The sequence below is a fragment of the Sciurus vulgaris genome (genome assembly GCF_902686455.1).
Source record: "Sciurus vulgaris genome assembly, chromosome: 2".
In the NCBI taxonomy this organism is placed as follows: Eukaryota; Metazoa; Chordata; class Mammalia; order Rodentia; family Sciuridae; genus Sciurus; species Sciurus vulgaris.
This window is the reverse complement of record NC_136462.1, coordinates 132,688,006-132,703,596: the sequence shown is the minus strand read 5'-3', so window position 1 is coordinate 132,703,596 and position 15,591 is coordinate 132,688,006. Positions and strand designations below refer to the sequence as shown.

Genomic DNA, 15,591 nt, shown 5'->3' with positions numbered 1-15,591 from the left:
AGGCTTAAGGGGCGGGTCAAAGCGGCTAGGGGGCGTATATGAATTCCTGTGGATGCTGGGAGAGACCAGTCCTTTTGGTAACAGTGCATCGTTGTTGAAGCCACCTATTGTATACAAAGGAGAAACGTAAAACGACCACGCGTGACCAGTTATGGCCCCTCAGGAACCCAAGACAGAAAGTTTGGAAAAAAGTTCGACTCCTGGACTGATCAGTAGCTACGTTCGATTTCCTGTCCCGCCCCTCTACGCATGCCCAGTGAAAGTTCTCACGCTACCATTGGCTCCGATTGGGGTGGATCCGGAACCTATGCATCGCGGAACCTTCGGTTATGAGTTACGGGTTGCACTAGGCACCTTTTTTGCCGGGGGATTTCCGGTTGGCTCTCTTCCGTGTGGGCTCTCTTCCTTTGCATGAGGTGCAGTACATAGAGTAGCTGACGGCTATGGCTCCTCGGGTCTGGCGTCGAAGGACTCTGGAACGGTGTCTAAGAGAGGTCGGTAAAGCCACCAGCCGACCTGAATGCTTCCTCACGTAAGTGCACGTATTCCGGACTCGGAGAGCTGCCCAGTTCTCACGCGGGCGGGAGTTGCTTCTAAAGACGGAAAATTCTGTAGGGGAAGAAAAGGGAGCATAGATTATTTCTTCCCAAGTATCAGTTTATGCTCCCATGGCCCATCGATTTAAAAAAATTGAAAGCTGTTTAGCGCGGACCTTCCGGTTGTGTGCTGTTGAAATCAAACTAAGCTTATTATTAAGGCTCATTGGCCTCCTGGAGACTTACACTGTCCCCCATATCTCCATACACACACTGGGTTCGTTGCTTTTTCCAAACAGGTGCCCCCAAATCACCCAGTACTTACCTATTACCAAACTTTATTGAAAGTATGAACTTCTTGCTTGTCTGTACACCGCCCCTCCCCCCCCCCCCGACTGAGCTGCTTGGGAACTAGGATTTTTTTTTATCTTTCCTCCCATTGCACACATTTTGTACCTATTTTGTTGAATTTCAAATGAGATCTACAAAATAATGACCTAGGTTTATACTTCAAACCCAGATCTCTTCCTTGAGCTTCATATCCACAGCATCTGCAGGCAAGTGCAAAACTCAGCATCTCGAAATCACTGTGTCCAAAATAGAACTGAAAGAAAAAAAACTTGCCCACTAATACTATACTTTCTTAAAATCATTTTCCTGTGTTCCACCAGCCAAGCCTTCCTATCTCAGTAAGTGACCCTTGAGTCATTCCAATTACTAGTTTACATGCTAATCTACTTCCTTGATTATTCATTTTTCTGTTTACATTTGATGTCGCTCTATATCTCATATCATTCTATCTCCAAACTGTATTGGGGATCCAGCTTGCTCTTACCAATTTCACTGCTCTAACTCCAGCACAAATCTCCATCCTCCTTTGCATGGAATACTGTATCAACTACTTAATCACCCTGACCTCATTCTTTTTCCTCTATAGGTCATCTTTCCAAATTGCAAATCTTATTTCATTCAGCTTAAAACCTTCTGATGTTTTCTCATTACACTTAAGATGGCAAACTCTTGCTCCTGATCATTGCATAATTTGGCTCTCACCAGACTTTAACCTCATTCTCTGTTTCTTTTACTATACTGCAGCTGTGCTGTCCTTTCTAGTCCTCAAGCTCCTCATTTCCATCTTAGGGAACTTGTTTTTGCCTCTTCCCAGAATACATATTACATTTTCTATAATAGTTTCCTTATTTGTAGGTTTTGTCTCAGATAACACATCTCATTAAGTCTCCCTCGACTACTCTAACCAAAGTAAATGTTGACCATGACGTGTAATATCTGGTAGCATAGTTAAGAATTTAAGACTGATATGTTTTAAGCCTCCGAGTAAATAGATCTATACTAGTTTTCCTGCCTGATCTGTACAGCAGATTCAGATAGTTAGTTGATGGCTTTTATATATCACTGTGGCTTAAAGATACTGTATTGTTGGGATCTGGAATCTATACCTTTTTAACTTTTTGGTCCTGGGAATTAAACCTAGGGGCACTTAACCACTGAGCCAATTCCCCAGCCCTTTTTTATATTTTATTTTGAGACAGGGTCTTGCTAGCTTGCTTAGGGCCTTGCTATGTTGCTGAGACTGACTTTGAAGTTGTGATCCTCCTGCCTTAGCTTCGTGAGCTGCTGGGATTATAGGCATGTGCCACTGTGCCTGACTCAGAATCTATACTTAAAATTGATATTTCATGTTTGATATTTTGCACAAGAGTCAAATCCTTTATTTTTCTTTTAATTCAGAGTACTGTGAAATTACTACCAATAAATTTTATGTCTCCTTTGATCTCCTCTCCCAATAGGATTCAAGATGGATTAGCATCAAACTTCACTTCTTTAACTAAAGTTCTTTATGACTTCAATAAAATACTAGAGAATGATAGGATCCTTGGAAGTCCTTTACAGAAACTCGTGATAAACAATTTTGATGATGAACAGATTTGGCAACAACTGGAATTGCAAAATGAACCAGTTTTACAGTATTTTCAGAAGGTAGTTAGTGAAACAATTAAAAATGAAAACATCAGTCTTCTCCCAAAGAATAAAGAACAGGAGTGTGAAGAGGATGGCTCAGAGATGGAGGCTGATAACCAGGAGAACCTAGAAGATTTGAAAGAGGAAGAAGTTGTTTCAGATGTGGGTGATAATGATCCTAAAGCTGATGAGAAGGCTAAAAACTCAAGCAAATCTGATCTGAGGAAAAGCCCGGTTTTCAGTGATGAGGATTCTGATCTTGACTTTGATATTAGCAAATTGGAACAGCAGACCAAAGTGCAAAACAAACTGCCAGGGAAGTCAAGAGAGAAGTCCATAGTAGATGATAAATTCTTCAAACTCTCTGAAATGGAGACCTTTTTAGAGAACATAGAAAAAGAAGAACAAAAAAAAGATGATGAGGAGGAGAAAGAAGATATTGACTTATTTGTAGATATTGATTCTGATGAAGATGAGGAAGAATTGTTTGGAAATCAAAAACTTAAGGTAAAGTTATGGAAGAGAAAAGAGAGTATTTTCTTCCTCCTCAATTAAGATTTTGTTCTTTTTCCTAAGAGATTTCTAAGCATCTCAAAGTTTATCAGAGTACATATGAAGTATTAAATTGAAAAAAATTGGTGAAATTAAACTGAAGAAATAATTTCCTTATCACAAAACTGTTCTCTTGATATATAGCTTAAGAACCATTATCATATGTTAGAGGTATTCACAGGTTTCCCTCAAATGTATTTTCACCAAACACTAAAAATAATTGAGAATGAAAGCATTTAATATTTACATAGGTAGGGGTGTTTTGGAAATAATTATAGTTAGAAGATTTAGAGATAGGAATAGTGTACTCTTGTTTTGTCGATTATAAATAACAGTGTATGGACATGGGGTGGTTGAGTGCATACTTAGCACTTGTGAGGCACTGGGTAGATCCTCATAACCCCATACAAATAAATAAGGTATTGTGTCCAAAAAATAAATAAATAAATACTATACTTCCATTCAGTTTGTTATATTCCAGTTCTTAATGGTTTTGTGGTAGTGTTATTGGTTGTCAGTTTCCCATAATTCCTTTTTGACTGGTAGTGTTAAAGTAGGAAAACTGTGTGGGTGTATGTGCATGCTTTATATATGTTATATATATATGTATATATATATATATGCATGTGTTTTTATGTATTTTTCTGTCTTTCATTAAATGTTTTTAAAATCTTTTTGTGTAGTCAGGTAAAAGTTCGAGAAATCTGAAATACAAAGATTTTTTTGATCCAGTTGAAAGTGATGAAGACATGGTAAGTGATGATGATGGGCTGGGTTCAAACAAAGAAGAGGAAGAAATTGCTGAAGAAGCAGAACAAAGCATTTCTGAAACGTGAGTATTTTGAATCATTCTTTACATTATAAGCTAGAAGTGTATGTATGTTCATAATTGTCAGCCATGTGCAGTTAAATTCTCTAAGATCAAATAGTAGATTCTCCAATTTGAGATTATCAATGTAGCTTGAAGAAATTCTTAATTTAAAGGGATATTAGAGATCATTTAATGAAGAAAAATATTTCTGGCAGTAACAAACCTTCGTTGCAAGGAAGAAGCTTTGATTTGGGTTTTTTTATTTTGTTTTTAAAGATGGCAACCTTTTTTTTTAAACCTTTCTTTTGTTTATTTATTCTTTATTGTGGTGCTAAGGCTTGAACCCAGTGCCTCACATGTGCTAAGAAAGTGCTCTACTAGTAAGCTACAACCCCAGTCCTGATGTGGGATTCATGCCAATAAAAATCCTCTAAGGTTATTTCTGTGAAATAAGAAGTTTATATTATAGATTGATGAATAATTTGTTTGTACATATTGGACCCTTTTTTTCTTACATAGCATTTCACCTAAATAATTCCTTCTGTTGTTCTTTAGTAACTTAATGACTTTGGAAGTTCTGAATAAATTTGGTGACATTGGAGATACAAAGGAACTTCAATAGGGGAAAATTTGTTTTTGTTTTCTAGTGAAAAGTTTTGTTTTTCCTTTGATACATGTTTTGTATTACAGGGATGAAGATAATGACCTTGAAGAAAGTGAAGATAGTGAACAGCATAAAGGCTCGAAAAGAGTGACCTTTGATTTGCCAGATGCTAAAGAAACTGAAGATACAGATGTATTAAATGTAAAGAAAGATTCTGATGAAGTTAAATCCTCTTTTGAGAAAAGACAGGAGAAGGTAATTATTAGGAATTTAAGAAATTTTTTTATGTGCTTTACATGACAGTAGAACTCGTAGTCTAATCTATACTATTTTTTTCTGTGGGATCTTCTGACTGTCCTATAAGAATGAAAATCTTGCATCCACTGTCTGAAGCACCATGTGTAGATGCCATACTGAAACTTTCTAATCTGCAAAAGTCAGTGTTTGCATTTCTTAGCCTGTGACTTTCAGTTGGGGGCCCTTGTGTAAAACCTTCGTTTCTTTTCTTTATGTCTGATGTCTTTATACCTATGGCATGTCTCTCCTGCTTAGCCATCCCTTGAGCCTCTTGTAACTGAGCTTCTCTGGAGAATGCTGCCTGTCTCTTTAAAGTCCTCTGTAAATTATTTTTGTGGTTGTTACCATCTCAAATCATCTCAAACACATCTTCCAAAGTTGATAAAATTGTTTGCTTATGACATAATTTCAGACAGACATATCACTTAGTTTTAATAGATATAGTGTAGCTCCCATCACTTGGCTGTATCATTTGTCCACCTTAAAATTGTACAGTTAGAAATGAGAATAGGCAGATAGTGAAAGATAACAAGATACCAAAATAATTATGAAAAGTATGAGAATCTGAATTACATTCATGATTACCAGATTGTCCCCAAAAGAAGTCTGAAGGAAAAAAGCACCATAAAAGAAAATAAATTTGTGATGAGTTATGTCTTTTCACCTTATTTCTCCCGCCCTTCCTCAAGAAAATGAATAAGATTTGGTTTTACTGTGGGATTATATCAAACCTTCAAGAAATAAATAATTTAATGCTGTTTAATCAACTTCCACATGTAAAGTAAAACTTCCAAACTTTTCTTGTAAAACTGTTGTAATATGGAGAGCTAAACCTGACAAAGATGAAATTAAAATACAGTCTCATTTATTAATGGTGATACAAAAATCCAAAATAGCACAATGAAAAAAATGCCATAAAAGCAATTGGACCTTATTCTTTTGAATTCATTTAGGAAGTCTAATGTGATTCTTGGTTGTAAGAGGTTAAGGAGAAAAAGTCTATGGCAGAAAGACTTGCCAAAAATCAGAATTTATGTCCTGATTTTTGTTGATGATGATGTTTTTGTTTCTTTTTTACTCCTTTTGAGATACAAATACATTGTCCAAAAGTTGCCATTGTGCATAAAAATTCTAGGTAAAATTTTAGGAAAACTCTAAAATCAGGAATAAGAGAAAATGTCCATTATTATAATTACCTTTTATTAACATTCTTCTAGGATTGTTAGCCAATGCAGACACAAAATAGAAAAATAAGAGGTAAGAAAAACTAAAAATGAAAGCATGGATACTAAAAGAATTAGATGAGCAAGAATAGGAACGTTTAAGAGAATTCTGTAAGGTAGCTATACAAGCTGCTATTTTATATACTGAAGTCTTTATAATTGTTGCCTTTTAGAAGTTAGAGAATTAGTGTGTATAGTTCAAGAGTCAGGCTGCATTAGCTATAAGTAATTAAGTAATAAAAAATTATGTTAAAAAATTATGTTAGAGAGCTTGGGGTGTAGCTCAGTGGTAGAGCATTCACATATTTAAGGCCCTGCCCAAAAAAAAATAGTAAAATGCTCTAAGGATTGTGAACATATAGGTCATTTGTATAGAACAAAGCCTAGAAATACACCCAATGTTTACTAAACACTTAATTTCCAATATTTGTGGGGAAATTTAGAGTATTATCAACATGCATTTCCAATGAATGGGGAAAAGGGATCATCTATAGGTCAACTGCCTGAGACAATAGGAATATAAGTCAATGAAATAATAAACAGTTCCAAGAACAAAACAATTAAGGAATTATACATTTCTTTCCCATATTTAAAATATTATGCTCTTTTATTTGAATATTAGTTTAATTTATAAGTAGAAATTCTTGTCTTATTCCTAGATGAATGAAAAAATTGCATCTTTAGAAAAAGAGTTGTTGGAAAAAAAGCCTTGGCAGCTTCAAGGCGAAGTGACAGCACAGAAGCGACCAGAGAACAGTCTCCTAGAGGAAAACCTGCACTTTGATCATGCTGTCCGGATGGGTATGGTTCCTGCTAGGTTTCTGTAAACTCTTGTTTCCTGTGCTTTTTGTATGGTTCTGCTTTCCTTGAAAATTTTGGAAGGACATTTCTTTTTATTTTAAAATGTGCAAACATTCAGAAAAGTTGGAAAATAGTAGAGTAAAAATCTGTATGCCATGCCATTCAGCTGGATTTCCCAGTTGTTAACGTTTGTAGTTTTTACTTTTTTTTTTTTTTTTTTTTTTGGTACCACTGAGCAACATCCCAGCCCTTTTTTATATTTTATTTATAGAAAGGGTCTTGTCAAGTTGCTTATGGTCTCACCAAGTTGTTGAGGCTGCCTTTGAACTCCTCGTTCCTCAGCCCTCTGAGCCACTGGGATTACAGGGATGTGCCACTGTGCTTGGCCCATTTTTACCTTTTTTCCCCTTATGTATATTTGGGATTGTTTATGTACCTTTTTTCCTTTGAATTGTTTGAAAGTAAGTTGATAGTATCGCGAGTCACTCTTAAGTACTTTTGTGTATATTTTCTAGGAACTAGGACATTCTCCTGTTTAACCATAGTACTAATAATACACTCAAATTTGACATTGTTGCACTAATGAAACCAATAGATAGTCCATAATCAGATTTCTTAAAGTGCTCTGTTTATGAGGCTTGCAACCTGTCACAGTCCACTAACTAAATTGTAAACTTCAGCCTAAAAAACCCTGGTCATCTCATCAAATTCTTTCTTGGGCCCATTAAGTACAAATGAGTTTCCATTTTATTTCTGCAAAAGAGAGAATGGAAAAGGGGGAAAGCCCCCAGTTACATGGGATAGATGTATTAGTACTTATCACCACATATTTTCTAATGTGGTTATCAAACTTGAGGAACAGCAGAACACTTCTTAAGACATGGATAGCTGTTCCCCTTCTCACTTTGTGATTCAGGAAGTGTGGGGTCAGCCCACAACTTTGCATTTATAGCAAATTCCCACATGTTGCTGATGCTGCAAGTCCAAGGACTACAATTTAAAAATCACTTATAAGTATTTTCCTAATAAAAACATGTTGTGCTTCATTTAGCACCTGTGATCACAGAGGAAACCACCTTCCAACTAGAAGATCTCATTAAGCAGAGGATACGAGATCAGGTCAGTAAGAATGAAATTGAACTTATTTTAAATTTCACTAAAATTTTTAGAAATAATACAAGATGATTTGAGTAGTAGGAGTAATGTGTTCTTCATTTCCATTCAATAATGTTCTTTACTTGACTTTAAGACTAGACTAAGGAGCCAGGTGTGGTGGGGTGTACCTCTAATTCCAGCTACTCAGGAGACTGAGGTAGGAAGTTGGTGAGTTACTTGGGCAGTGTAGCCAGACTCCCATCTCAAAAGAAAGGAAGCGGGCACAGGGTTGTAATGCAGAATAAATAGACTCAGGTTGTCTTCAACTTCTATTGTGTGAGGTACTGCTCTTTTCAAGTACCCGGGAAAGACAGGCATTGTGCCTGAGGAGGAAGGTAATTGGAAGCCATTGCCATCATCTTCCCTTCTAAGTTTTGCTGACCTGCTGAGTAGTTGGAATAGTTACTTGTGTGTGACTTGCCATGGTCACACCTGGGACCCTTGGTCTAAACATAGTATCTAGCACAACAAATTAAGAGAATGTCTTTTCCAACATTAATAAACTGGGAAAGAATTTTTGTTTAAGAGTTGATGTGGATTTTGTAAACTTAGAATAAAAGGTATATGACATGTACCATAAGAGATGGCTTTAAAATGTATGATGTACAATGTTTACCTGAACTTGTATCTAAAATACAGGGGTATGAAGGGAGAGAGTATTATATGCATAGTTGCTTAAAATTTGAAATGAAATGAGTTGAAACATGAGGCTTGACTTTTACACAAACTATTATGAGGAAATGTGGAATTAAAGTTGGTGACCAGATTTATTTAAAATAAGAGCTGAGAAGGATATCTAAGTTAAAATCCTCTTTGTTTTTCATAATGCTTATCCTTTGTGACTTGAATAATCATTGCTTAAGTTGAAAATTCTTTTTGCTACAATTCTTGCGAAAGCCTTGGAATTATTGTGTTAACTTGTGCTGCTCTTAATCCTGTCCATTTCAGGCTTGGGATGATGTTGTACGTAAAGAAAAACCTAAAGAAGATGCATATGAGTATAAAAAACGTTTAACATTAGACCATGAGAAGAGTAAATTGAGCCTTGCTGAAATATATGAACAGGAATACATCAAACTCAACCAGGTAAGGCCTCCAAGGCAATACTATTATTATGAAAGGAACAAAAGAAGAGAATCAGACATTTTGTGACTGTTGAAATCCTGAAATGGCCCTTCTGTCACCTCATTTAAGTGTGAGAAAAAGCATGCTTAGAATATTGGGGTTATGATATTTCCACTGAATGTATAGGAACAGGAGATTTGCTTTGCAATTAGACATTGATCACCATGTTCTTTTGTAGCCTTTTACTAACTTTCCAGCACTTATTATATAGTGCTATACTTTTTAAATCATTTCTCATTGATATTTTGAAGTTATTGCTATATGATTATGAATTCATCTTTTTTGGGGGGTTATTTATTTATTTTTTCTTAAATTCTAAAAGTAATCTTTGGTTAAACAGCAGGACAAAGTCATAATTCCAAGAAGATTAAGTAATTGAATTATATCTTCACTTTGGATTTATTGTCCCCTATTCACATATTGACCATGTTGAAGTGGTATTTTTACTCTGCAAGACCCGGAGGGTTGCTATCAGATTCTATTCATTAATGCTATTGAAGCAGTAACAGCCAGCCAGTGTTCTGATACCACTGTAAAAGGGAAGAACTAAAAATATTTTAACAAAACTAATCCCTGGCTGCCTTGTAACCCAAGGTAGTAGTCGAAGGACAGTGTATACACAGCTTCAGTTGATGCTTGCTGTCAGTTTCCTGGCTACTGTGAAGAGACTCAATAAATAAAGAAAATGTTTGGAAATCATGAGAGTTAAAAAAATAAATAGGTAATGTAGCAGTTTATGCCAGTTGTATAAATGATAGTTTTATTTCTATCTTGGAAGTCAGTAGTCAATTATGTTTTTTTGACTGTGAACTTGGAGTTGCTGTATATTGATTAAATTAGTCAGGCAAATTCTAGACCCATTCCATTAGAAAGTAGTCTGGGTTGATGACCAGTATTTTCTGAAGTTTGGTATCCATACTAAAGGTAATAAACAAGGTGACGGTAGACAGCACGTGGATGAGCCTTACAGTTGTGTATGTAATGTGGATCAGGAAAATTATATCAAATATACAACTTTACAGATATTGCCTAGAATGAGGTAAAAAGACATATATAGAATATTTTTCTGCCTTCTGAGACAGTGTCTCACTGTGTTATCCAGGCGGGTCTTAAACTCCTGGGCTTACAATGATCAGCCTCCCAAGGAGCTGGGACTATAGGTGCACACCACACCTATACTGGGCTTTAAGAATTTTTAAGTGAGTTAAGCAGTGTAGCATAACACCTGGACCGGCTGGTAGGTAGATGCTGTTGACAGACCTCAGAAATATCTGAATGCTTCTCGGGTGTCAGGATCATGGAGGTAGAGCATCAATCCTTCCTAGTTCTTTCGTTTTCCTTCTTGTTTTAATAAAAACAAACAAACAAAAAAAATTATCTTTTTAGAATAAGCAGTTAGGGCCAAAAGAAAAATGTATGAAATTTGCCTTTTCTCCTCAGTAGAATGAAAATTGCTCAATTTTTTCAATGTTATTAATCAAAATAAATCTTTAACAAATTCCGTATAAATAAAAGGATAATAATAATAAAAAGGTATAGCCAGGCAAGTGCTCTACCACTGAGCCACAACCCCTTTTGGCTATTGGGAATAGTGCTGTGTTAGCGTTTTTGTTTAAGTACTAATTTTTAATTATCTTAGGTGTATACTTAGGAGTGGAAATGCTGGGCCATGTGGTAGTTCTCTGTTTAACCTTTAGTGGAACTGCCAAGCTTGCTGCCTCTGTTGCCATACTATTTTACATTTCTACCAGCCATACGCAGGGTCTAATTTCTTAATATCCTCACCTTGCTACCACTTGTTATCCGCCCCCCCCCCTTTTTTTTTTATAGCCATCCTAGTGGAAGTAGCTTATTCTTAACAAAAGCAAATACCAAAGAAATTAGATTGTAAGTTTTAAATGTCAGAGGTGTGGTTTCTATGGCTCCTAAAGGGATAACATCCCTTGTTGATAGATGCTGGTAGCATTGTGGTACTGATAACTTTTTTACCTTTGTGATGTTTCTTTATAGCTGAAACACTGGTGCTGAGAAATTGGGAATATCCTCATTGGTCTTTATTGTTCTGAGTATGATTTATTTTAGCTTCTTGCTCCAATGTTGTTGACCTTATTTCCTAAGCAAAAAACAGCAGAAGAAGAAAATCCGGAACATGTAGAAATTCAGAAGATGATGGATTCTCTCTTTTTAAAATTGGATGCCCTGTCAAACTTCCACTTCATCCCTAAACCAGTAAGTGTGATAAGAGTCACTGTGTAGATAGAGCAGACATGACCTTAATAAAACTTTTTGAGCTTTTGTGAGACTAACTCTTTATTTGGTTTCAGAGAATTTAGTCCTTTAGCAGCTCCCTGTAAATTACATTCAGGACTTGTGTTCTGTCCCCATCCCTCCTCCCTGCATCTGTCATTACTTTGCTTTTTACCTCTTCATCCCATAGCACATTTGTAACCATTGGGCTGTATCCATTGTTCTCTATTCATGTTCAGGTTGGCACAAAATGTGTCCACTATACAGACACATTTTGGCCCAGAGTTTGATACAAGGAAATCCCCAGGCACATTTTGAAATCTTGGGAATTGAAGGAGGAGTGAATGTGTTATCTACTTGATTCAATTAAAAAAAAAAAAAAAATATATATATATATATATGTATGTATGTGTGTATTTTTTCCTTCTTCCTCTTCAGAAATGTAAACTGCCAGTATTGGTTCTCCCTTGATTCTCCTTTTTTTCATATTTAGATTGTTTTTTAATATGATGTCTTCTTTGTAGACTTCATTACCAATTATCAGTCATCATTTTTTTGTTGTCTTTGGACAACTGTCTCTGTTTGCTTCCAGATTTTTCTTTAAATTGTAGACTGGAGTTCAATATCCCTAAAAAATAATCAAAGACTAGTCCAGTGGAAGAAATAATTTCTCTTACAATCTGACATTTTCCTTTTACTTAGAATCCAGGATCATGCTGTTTTTCTAGCTTATTTTTGTTGTGAATTTTCCTGGGGCAAATACCTCCTTAGTTAGCTAGAATTTAGACAGGACTGTGAAAAGGAAAATGAGTGGTTAGAGGAGTTTTGACCTGCTTTGCAGTAGAGGCTTATTCATCTTAGTTTCACTCTTGTTCCTTCTCACACCCCAGCCTTTCCTCGACTCAGGCAATAGAAGGGTCTGAAGTCATTCTTATTTGCTCTTCACCAACTGGTGTCCCTCACAGGGACATGCAAAAATTAGATACAAAGAACACCAGCATGAGTGCTCTTTTATTATCATGATCAGTATGAATTCTGTGTTAACCTGAGTTTCTTTGGTACTTTCAAAACAAGGGGAAATAAAAACAAAACAGAAAGCAAATGGCTTTTGAGTTAGTGTATTCTTTTCTCCTTTTCATAATGATTATGTTTATTTTGATATTGTTTTAGTTTTTTAACAGTCCAATACCATTTCATATATATATGTTTCAGAAGCTGGAAGATGAGAAAATTTATCAAATAGTCTGTATTCCCACCATTATGTACAACTCTAATGTACCAATTGGAAAAAAATAGTCTGTACTTTTGTTCCCATAAGCATTTTCTTTGCTTCTTTCTCTGTATGTATGCTAGCTTTTTTTCCTTAACCAAAGGCAAGATAATATTAACATTTTATGATTTTATAAAATCATAGATATGATTGTTTGAGAATGTCCATATAGGTGGCAGATGGGACTAGTTTAGTAATAGATGAAAGAAGTGGTGTTTGATATGGCAGAAATGTCATGTGAAACTGTAGAAATAACTGCTATTGGAATGATTTTGAGACAGAAGACCCTAAAATACCCCATTCTCTTATGACTTCAGAGGCATCCTGTTGCTGGCCACTAGCACGGCACAATTCCAGTTAACTTGAGACCTTGGCTGCCAACACATTTAACATTTTAAATAATTTCCATAATGTATTATATATATGTATGTGTGTATGTTAGGGCTACTTCTGACTTCCTATTAAATGTGTTCTCTTTTCAAGCCTGTACCAGAGATTAAGGTTGTGTCAAATCTGCCAGCCATAACCATGGAAGAAGTAGCTCCAGTGAGTGTCAGTGATGCAGCCCTCCTGGCCCCAGAGGAAATCAAGGTAAGAAGCCATTGTTAAAACATTCAGTATCTGCTTACAAGTTAGTGATTATTGCCAGAGCTCCTTTTGTAGAGTGTCATTTTCCTTGAATTTGTATTTTCTGTTCTAATTTATCTTAGCCGTTTCTTGGTCAGTCCTCCATGTCTGTGGATTCTGCATCCATAGAGTCAGCCAACCACAGATTGAAAATATTCAGAAAAAAAAAAATTTGCATCTGGGTGGTGATAGAGCACTTGGTTAGCATGTGTGAGGCACTGCAAAAAAATTTAAAAATAAACAAAAGCATCTGTACTGAATATTTACAGACTCTTTCCTTGTCACTGTTCCTAAACAATGCAGTATAGCAGCTATTAGCATAGCTTTTTTTTTTTTTTTTTTTTTTTTTTTGCAGTGCTGGGAATCGAACCCAGGGCCTTGTGCTTGTAAGGCAAGCACTCTACCGACTGAGCTATCTTCCCAGCCCTAGCATAGCATTTTTGTTGTTTTCAGTATTAGTCATCTAAAGATGGTTCAAAGTCTAAGAAAAGATGAGCATAAGTTATACACAAATGCTTCACTATTATATATGAGAGATCAGATGATCTGTGGATTGTGGTACCTGCAGTGGTCTTTAACCAGTCCCTTGTAAATACAGGAGAATAACTCTGATATGTTACAGTATTTAAACACTAGTCTTCATCTTAACTCATTATTGGGAGGTACAGGTATGAGAATTATCACAAAAGCAGTTTTAATTATCCAGTAAGAATAAATATTTGTGATAATCAAATGGGAATACCAACAGTGATGTTAAGTTTAAAACAGATTGTTTATATTGTTTGTATACTAACATTACTTTAATTATCATCTCCCCACTTTATTTTATCCATGTAATGCTTATCAGCAATGAAATCTGGAATAGAGCATTTGGATATTGGAAGAAGTCTCTGCCTTGTGAATATTGAAGTTCTTGCCTTATGTTTAATTATGGTTTCTTTTAGGCCCTCCTCTTCTGACTGGTTTAGCAGCAGGCCCTCTTTTCTTTCTCACTTGCTTTGCTGTTGCTACAGCCACCCTTTTGTTAGTCCTTTCCATCTCAGTGCAGGTGACAGCCCTGGCAGGGTGAGCTGGAAGCTAAGGAGAAAAGAGGAAGCTGATTCTCACTAAAGTGAGGTTTCCTTTCCCTCTCTCTGTCCCTCAGTCTCTGAGAACCCCTGACCTCAGCCCACGGACTATCATTATCAGCTTACAACTGGGACTGCCTCAGGCATGTCCCTGAAGCATTTGCTGAAGTCTGAATGCTGCAGAGAGTTTGCTTTGCTGGTACTGTGAGCTTGAGAACCTAAGTCTCCGTGATGACTTTGTGAATAAGTTTGGAGACTGAACTGTCTTTATCAGTGTGTTCTGTCAAAGAAGACATTTTAGGTTTTAGAATTAGCAAAGCTATGTGAAACACAGGTGGGGGTTTCTCTGTGGCCTTGTGCACTGAACCATAGACATACAGCCCCTTGGCTACCTACCATGCAGTTTCCTCATTTTCTGTTTAATTGCCTGAGTTGATGTTAGGTTAGATTAATTGATACATTGTTGGTTATATTTTAATAGGAGAAAAATAAAGCAGGAGATCTAAAAACAGCTGCTGAGAAAACAGCTACAGACAAGAAACGAGAACGGAGGAAAAAGAAATATCAAAAACGTTTAAAAATAAAGGAGAAGGAGAAACGGAGAAAATTGCTTGAAAAGAGCAACCCAGATCAAACAGGGAAATACACGAAAACAGTAGCTTCAGAGAAGTTGAAACACCTGACCAAAACTGGCAAAGTTTCCTTATTAAAGGTAAGGGCAAGGGAAGGAAAACTACTGCAGAGACCTTTGGGGGCAAGTGAATGGTAAGCATTGGGTTGTCCCAATGACTTGAATGTCTGAGCCAACAACGCAGCCCAGCTGTGGGATTAAATGGCACACTGCTGACTGCCTGCAACAGTAGTCTTAAGTGCTATCTTAATTCTAGTCTAGTTTCCTAGTTATATTTTAATACATTGTTTTAATCATAACATACTTTAATATTTGGGGTTTTTTTTTCCATATATGATAAAACCTTATAGCTTGAGCATGTATTGTTTTTAATTGCAGGATGAAGGAAAAGACAAGGCCCTAAAGTCATCTCAGGCATTCTTTTCTAAATTACAAGATCAAGTGAAAATGCAAATCAATGATGCCAAAAAACCAGAAAAGAAAAAGAAGAAAAAACAAGATATTTCTGTTCATAAATTGAAGCTGTAATATACTTTGAATATAATGTATATTTTAATATATAAGCTTATAGTCTATCATTGTTTTGTTTTATAATACAATTCATGAGAACCTTTGCATTAATGGGGCAGATATTTGAGAATTCCACCATGTGTAGTGACAAACTC

At 36.0% G+C, this 15,591-nt stretch overlaps 1 protein-coding gene across 1 annotated transcript; it reads left to right on the top strand.

Moving 5' to 3' along the window:
• The first annotated feature begins 365 nt into the window (after positions 1 to 365).
• Positions 366 to 15,489, top strand: MPHOSPH10 (M-phase phosphoprotein 10). Its single transcript, XM_079126444.1, has 11 exons — positions 366 to 532; positions 2,345 to 3,023; positions 3,752 to 3,900; positions 4,570 to 4,738; positions 6,663 to 6,804; positions 7,856 to 7,923; positions 8,908 to 9,045; positions 11,203 to 11,313; positions 13,085 to 13,192; positions 14,777 to 15,007; positions 15,305 to 15,489. The coding sequence occupies exons 1-11, from the start codon at positions 444 to 446 to the stop codon at positions 15,452 to 15,454; spliced, it is 2,034 nt and encodes a 677-aa protein (XP_078982570.1). The 5' UTR covers positions 366 to 443; the 3' UTR covers positions 15,455 to 15,489.
• Positions 15,490 to 15,591: the final 102 nt, after the last annotated feature.

Excerpts from the sequence above, each read along its gene's own strand:
- MPHOSPH10 (XM_079126444.1), top strand. The coding sequence starts at position 444 with ATGGCTCCTCGGGTCTGGCGTCGAAGGACTCTGGAACGGTGTCTAAGA. Across the intron at positions 11,314-13,084 it reads TCCACTTCATCCCTAAACCA|CCTGTACCAGAGATTAAGGT; the intron begins GTAAGTGTGATA and ends TCTCTTTTCAAG. Across the intron at positions 13,193-14,776 it reads TGGCCCCAGAGGAAATCAAG|GAGAAAAATAAAGCAGGAGA; the intron begins GTAAGAAGCCAT and ends ATATTTTAATAG.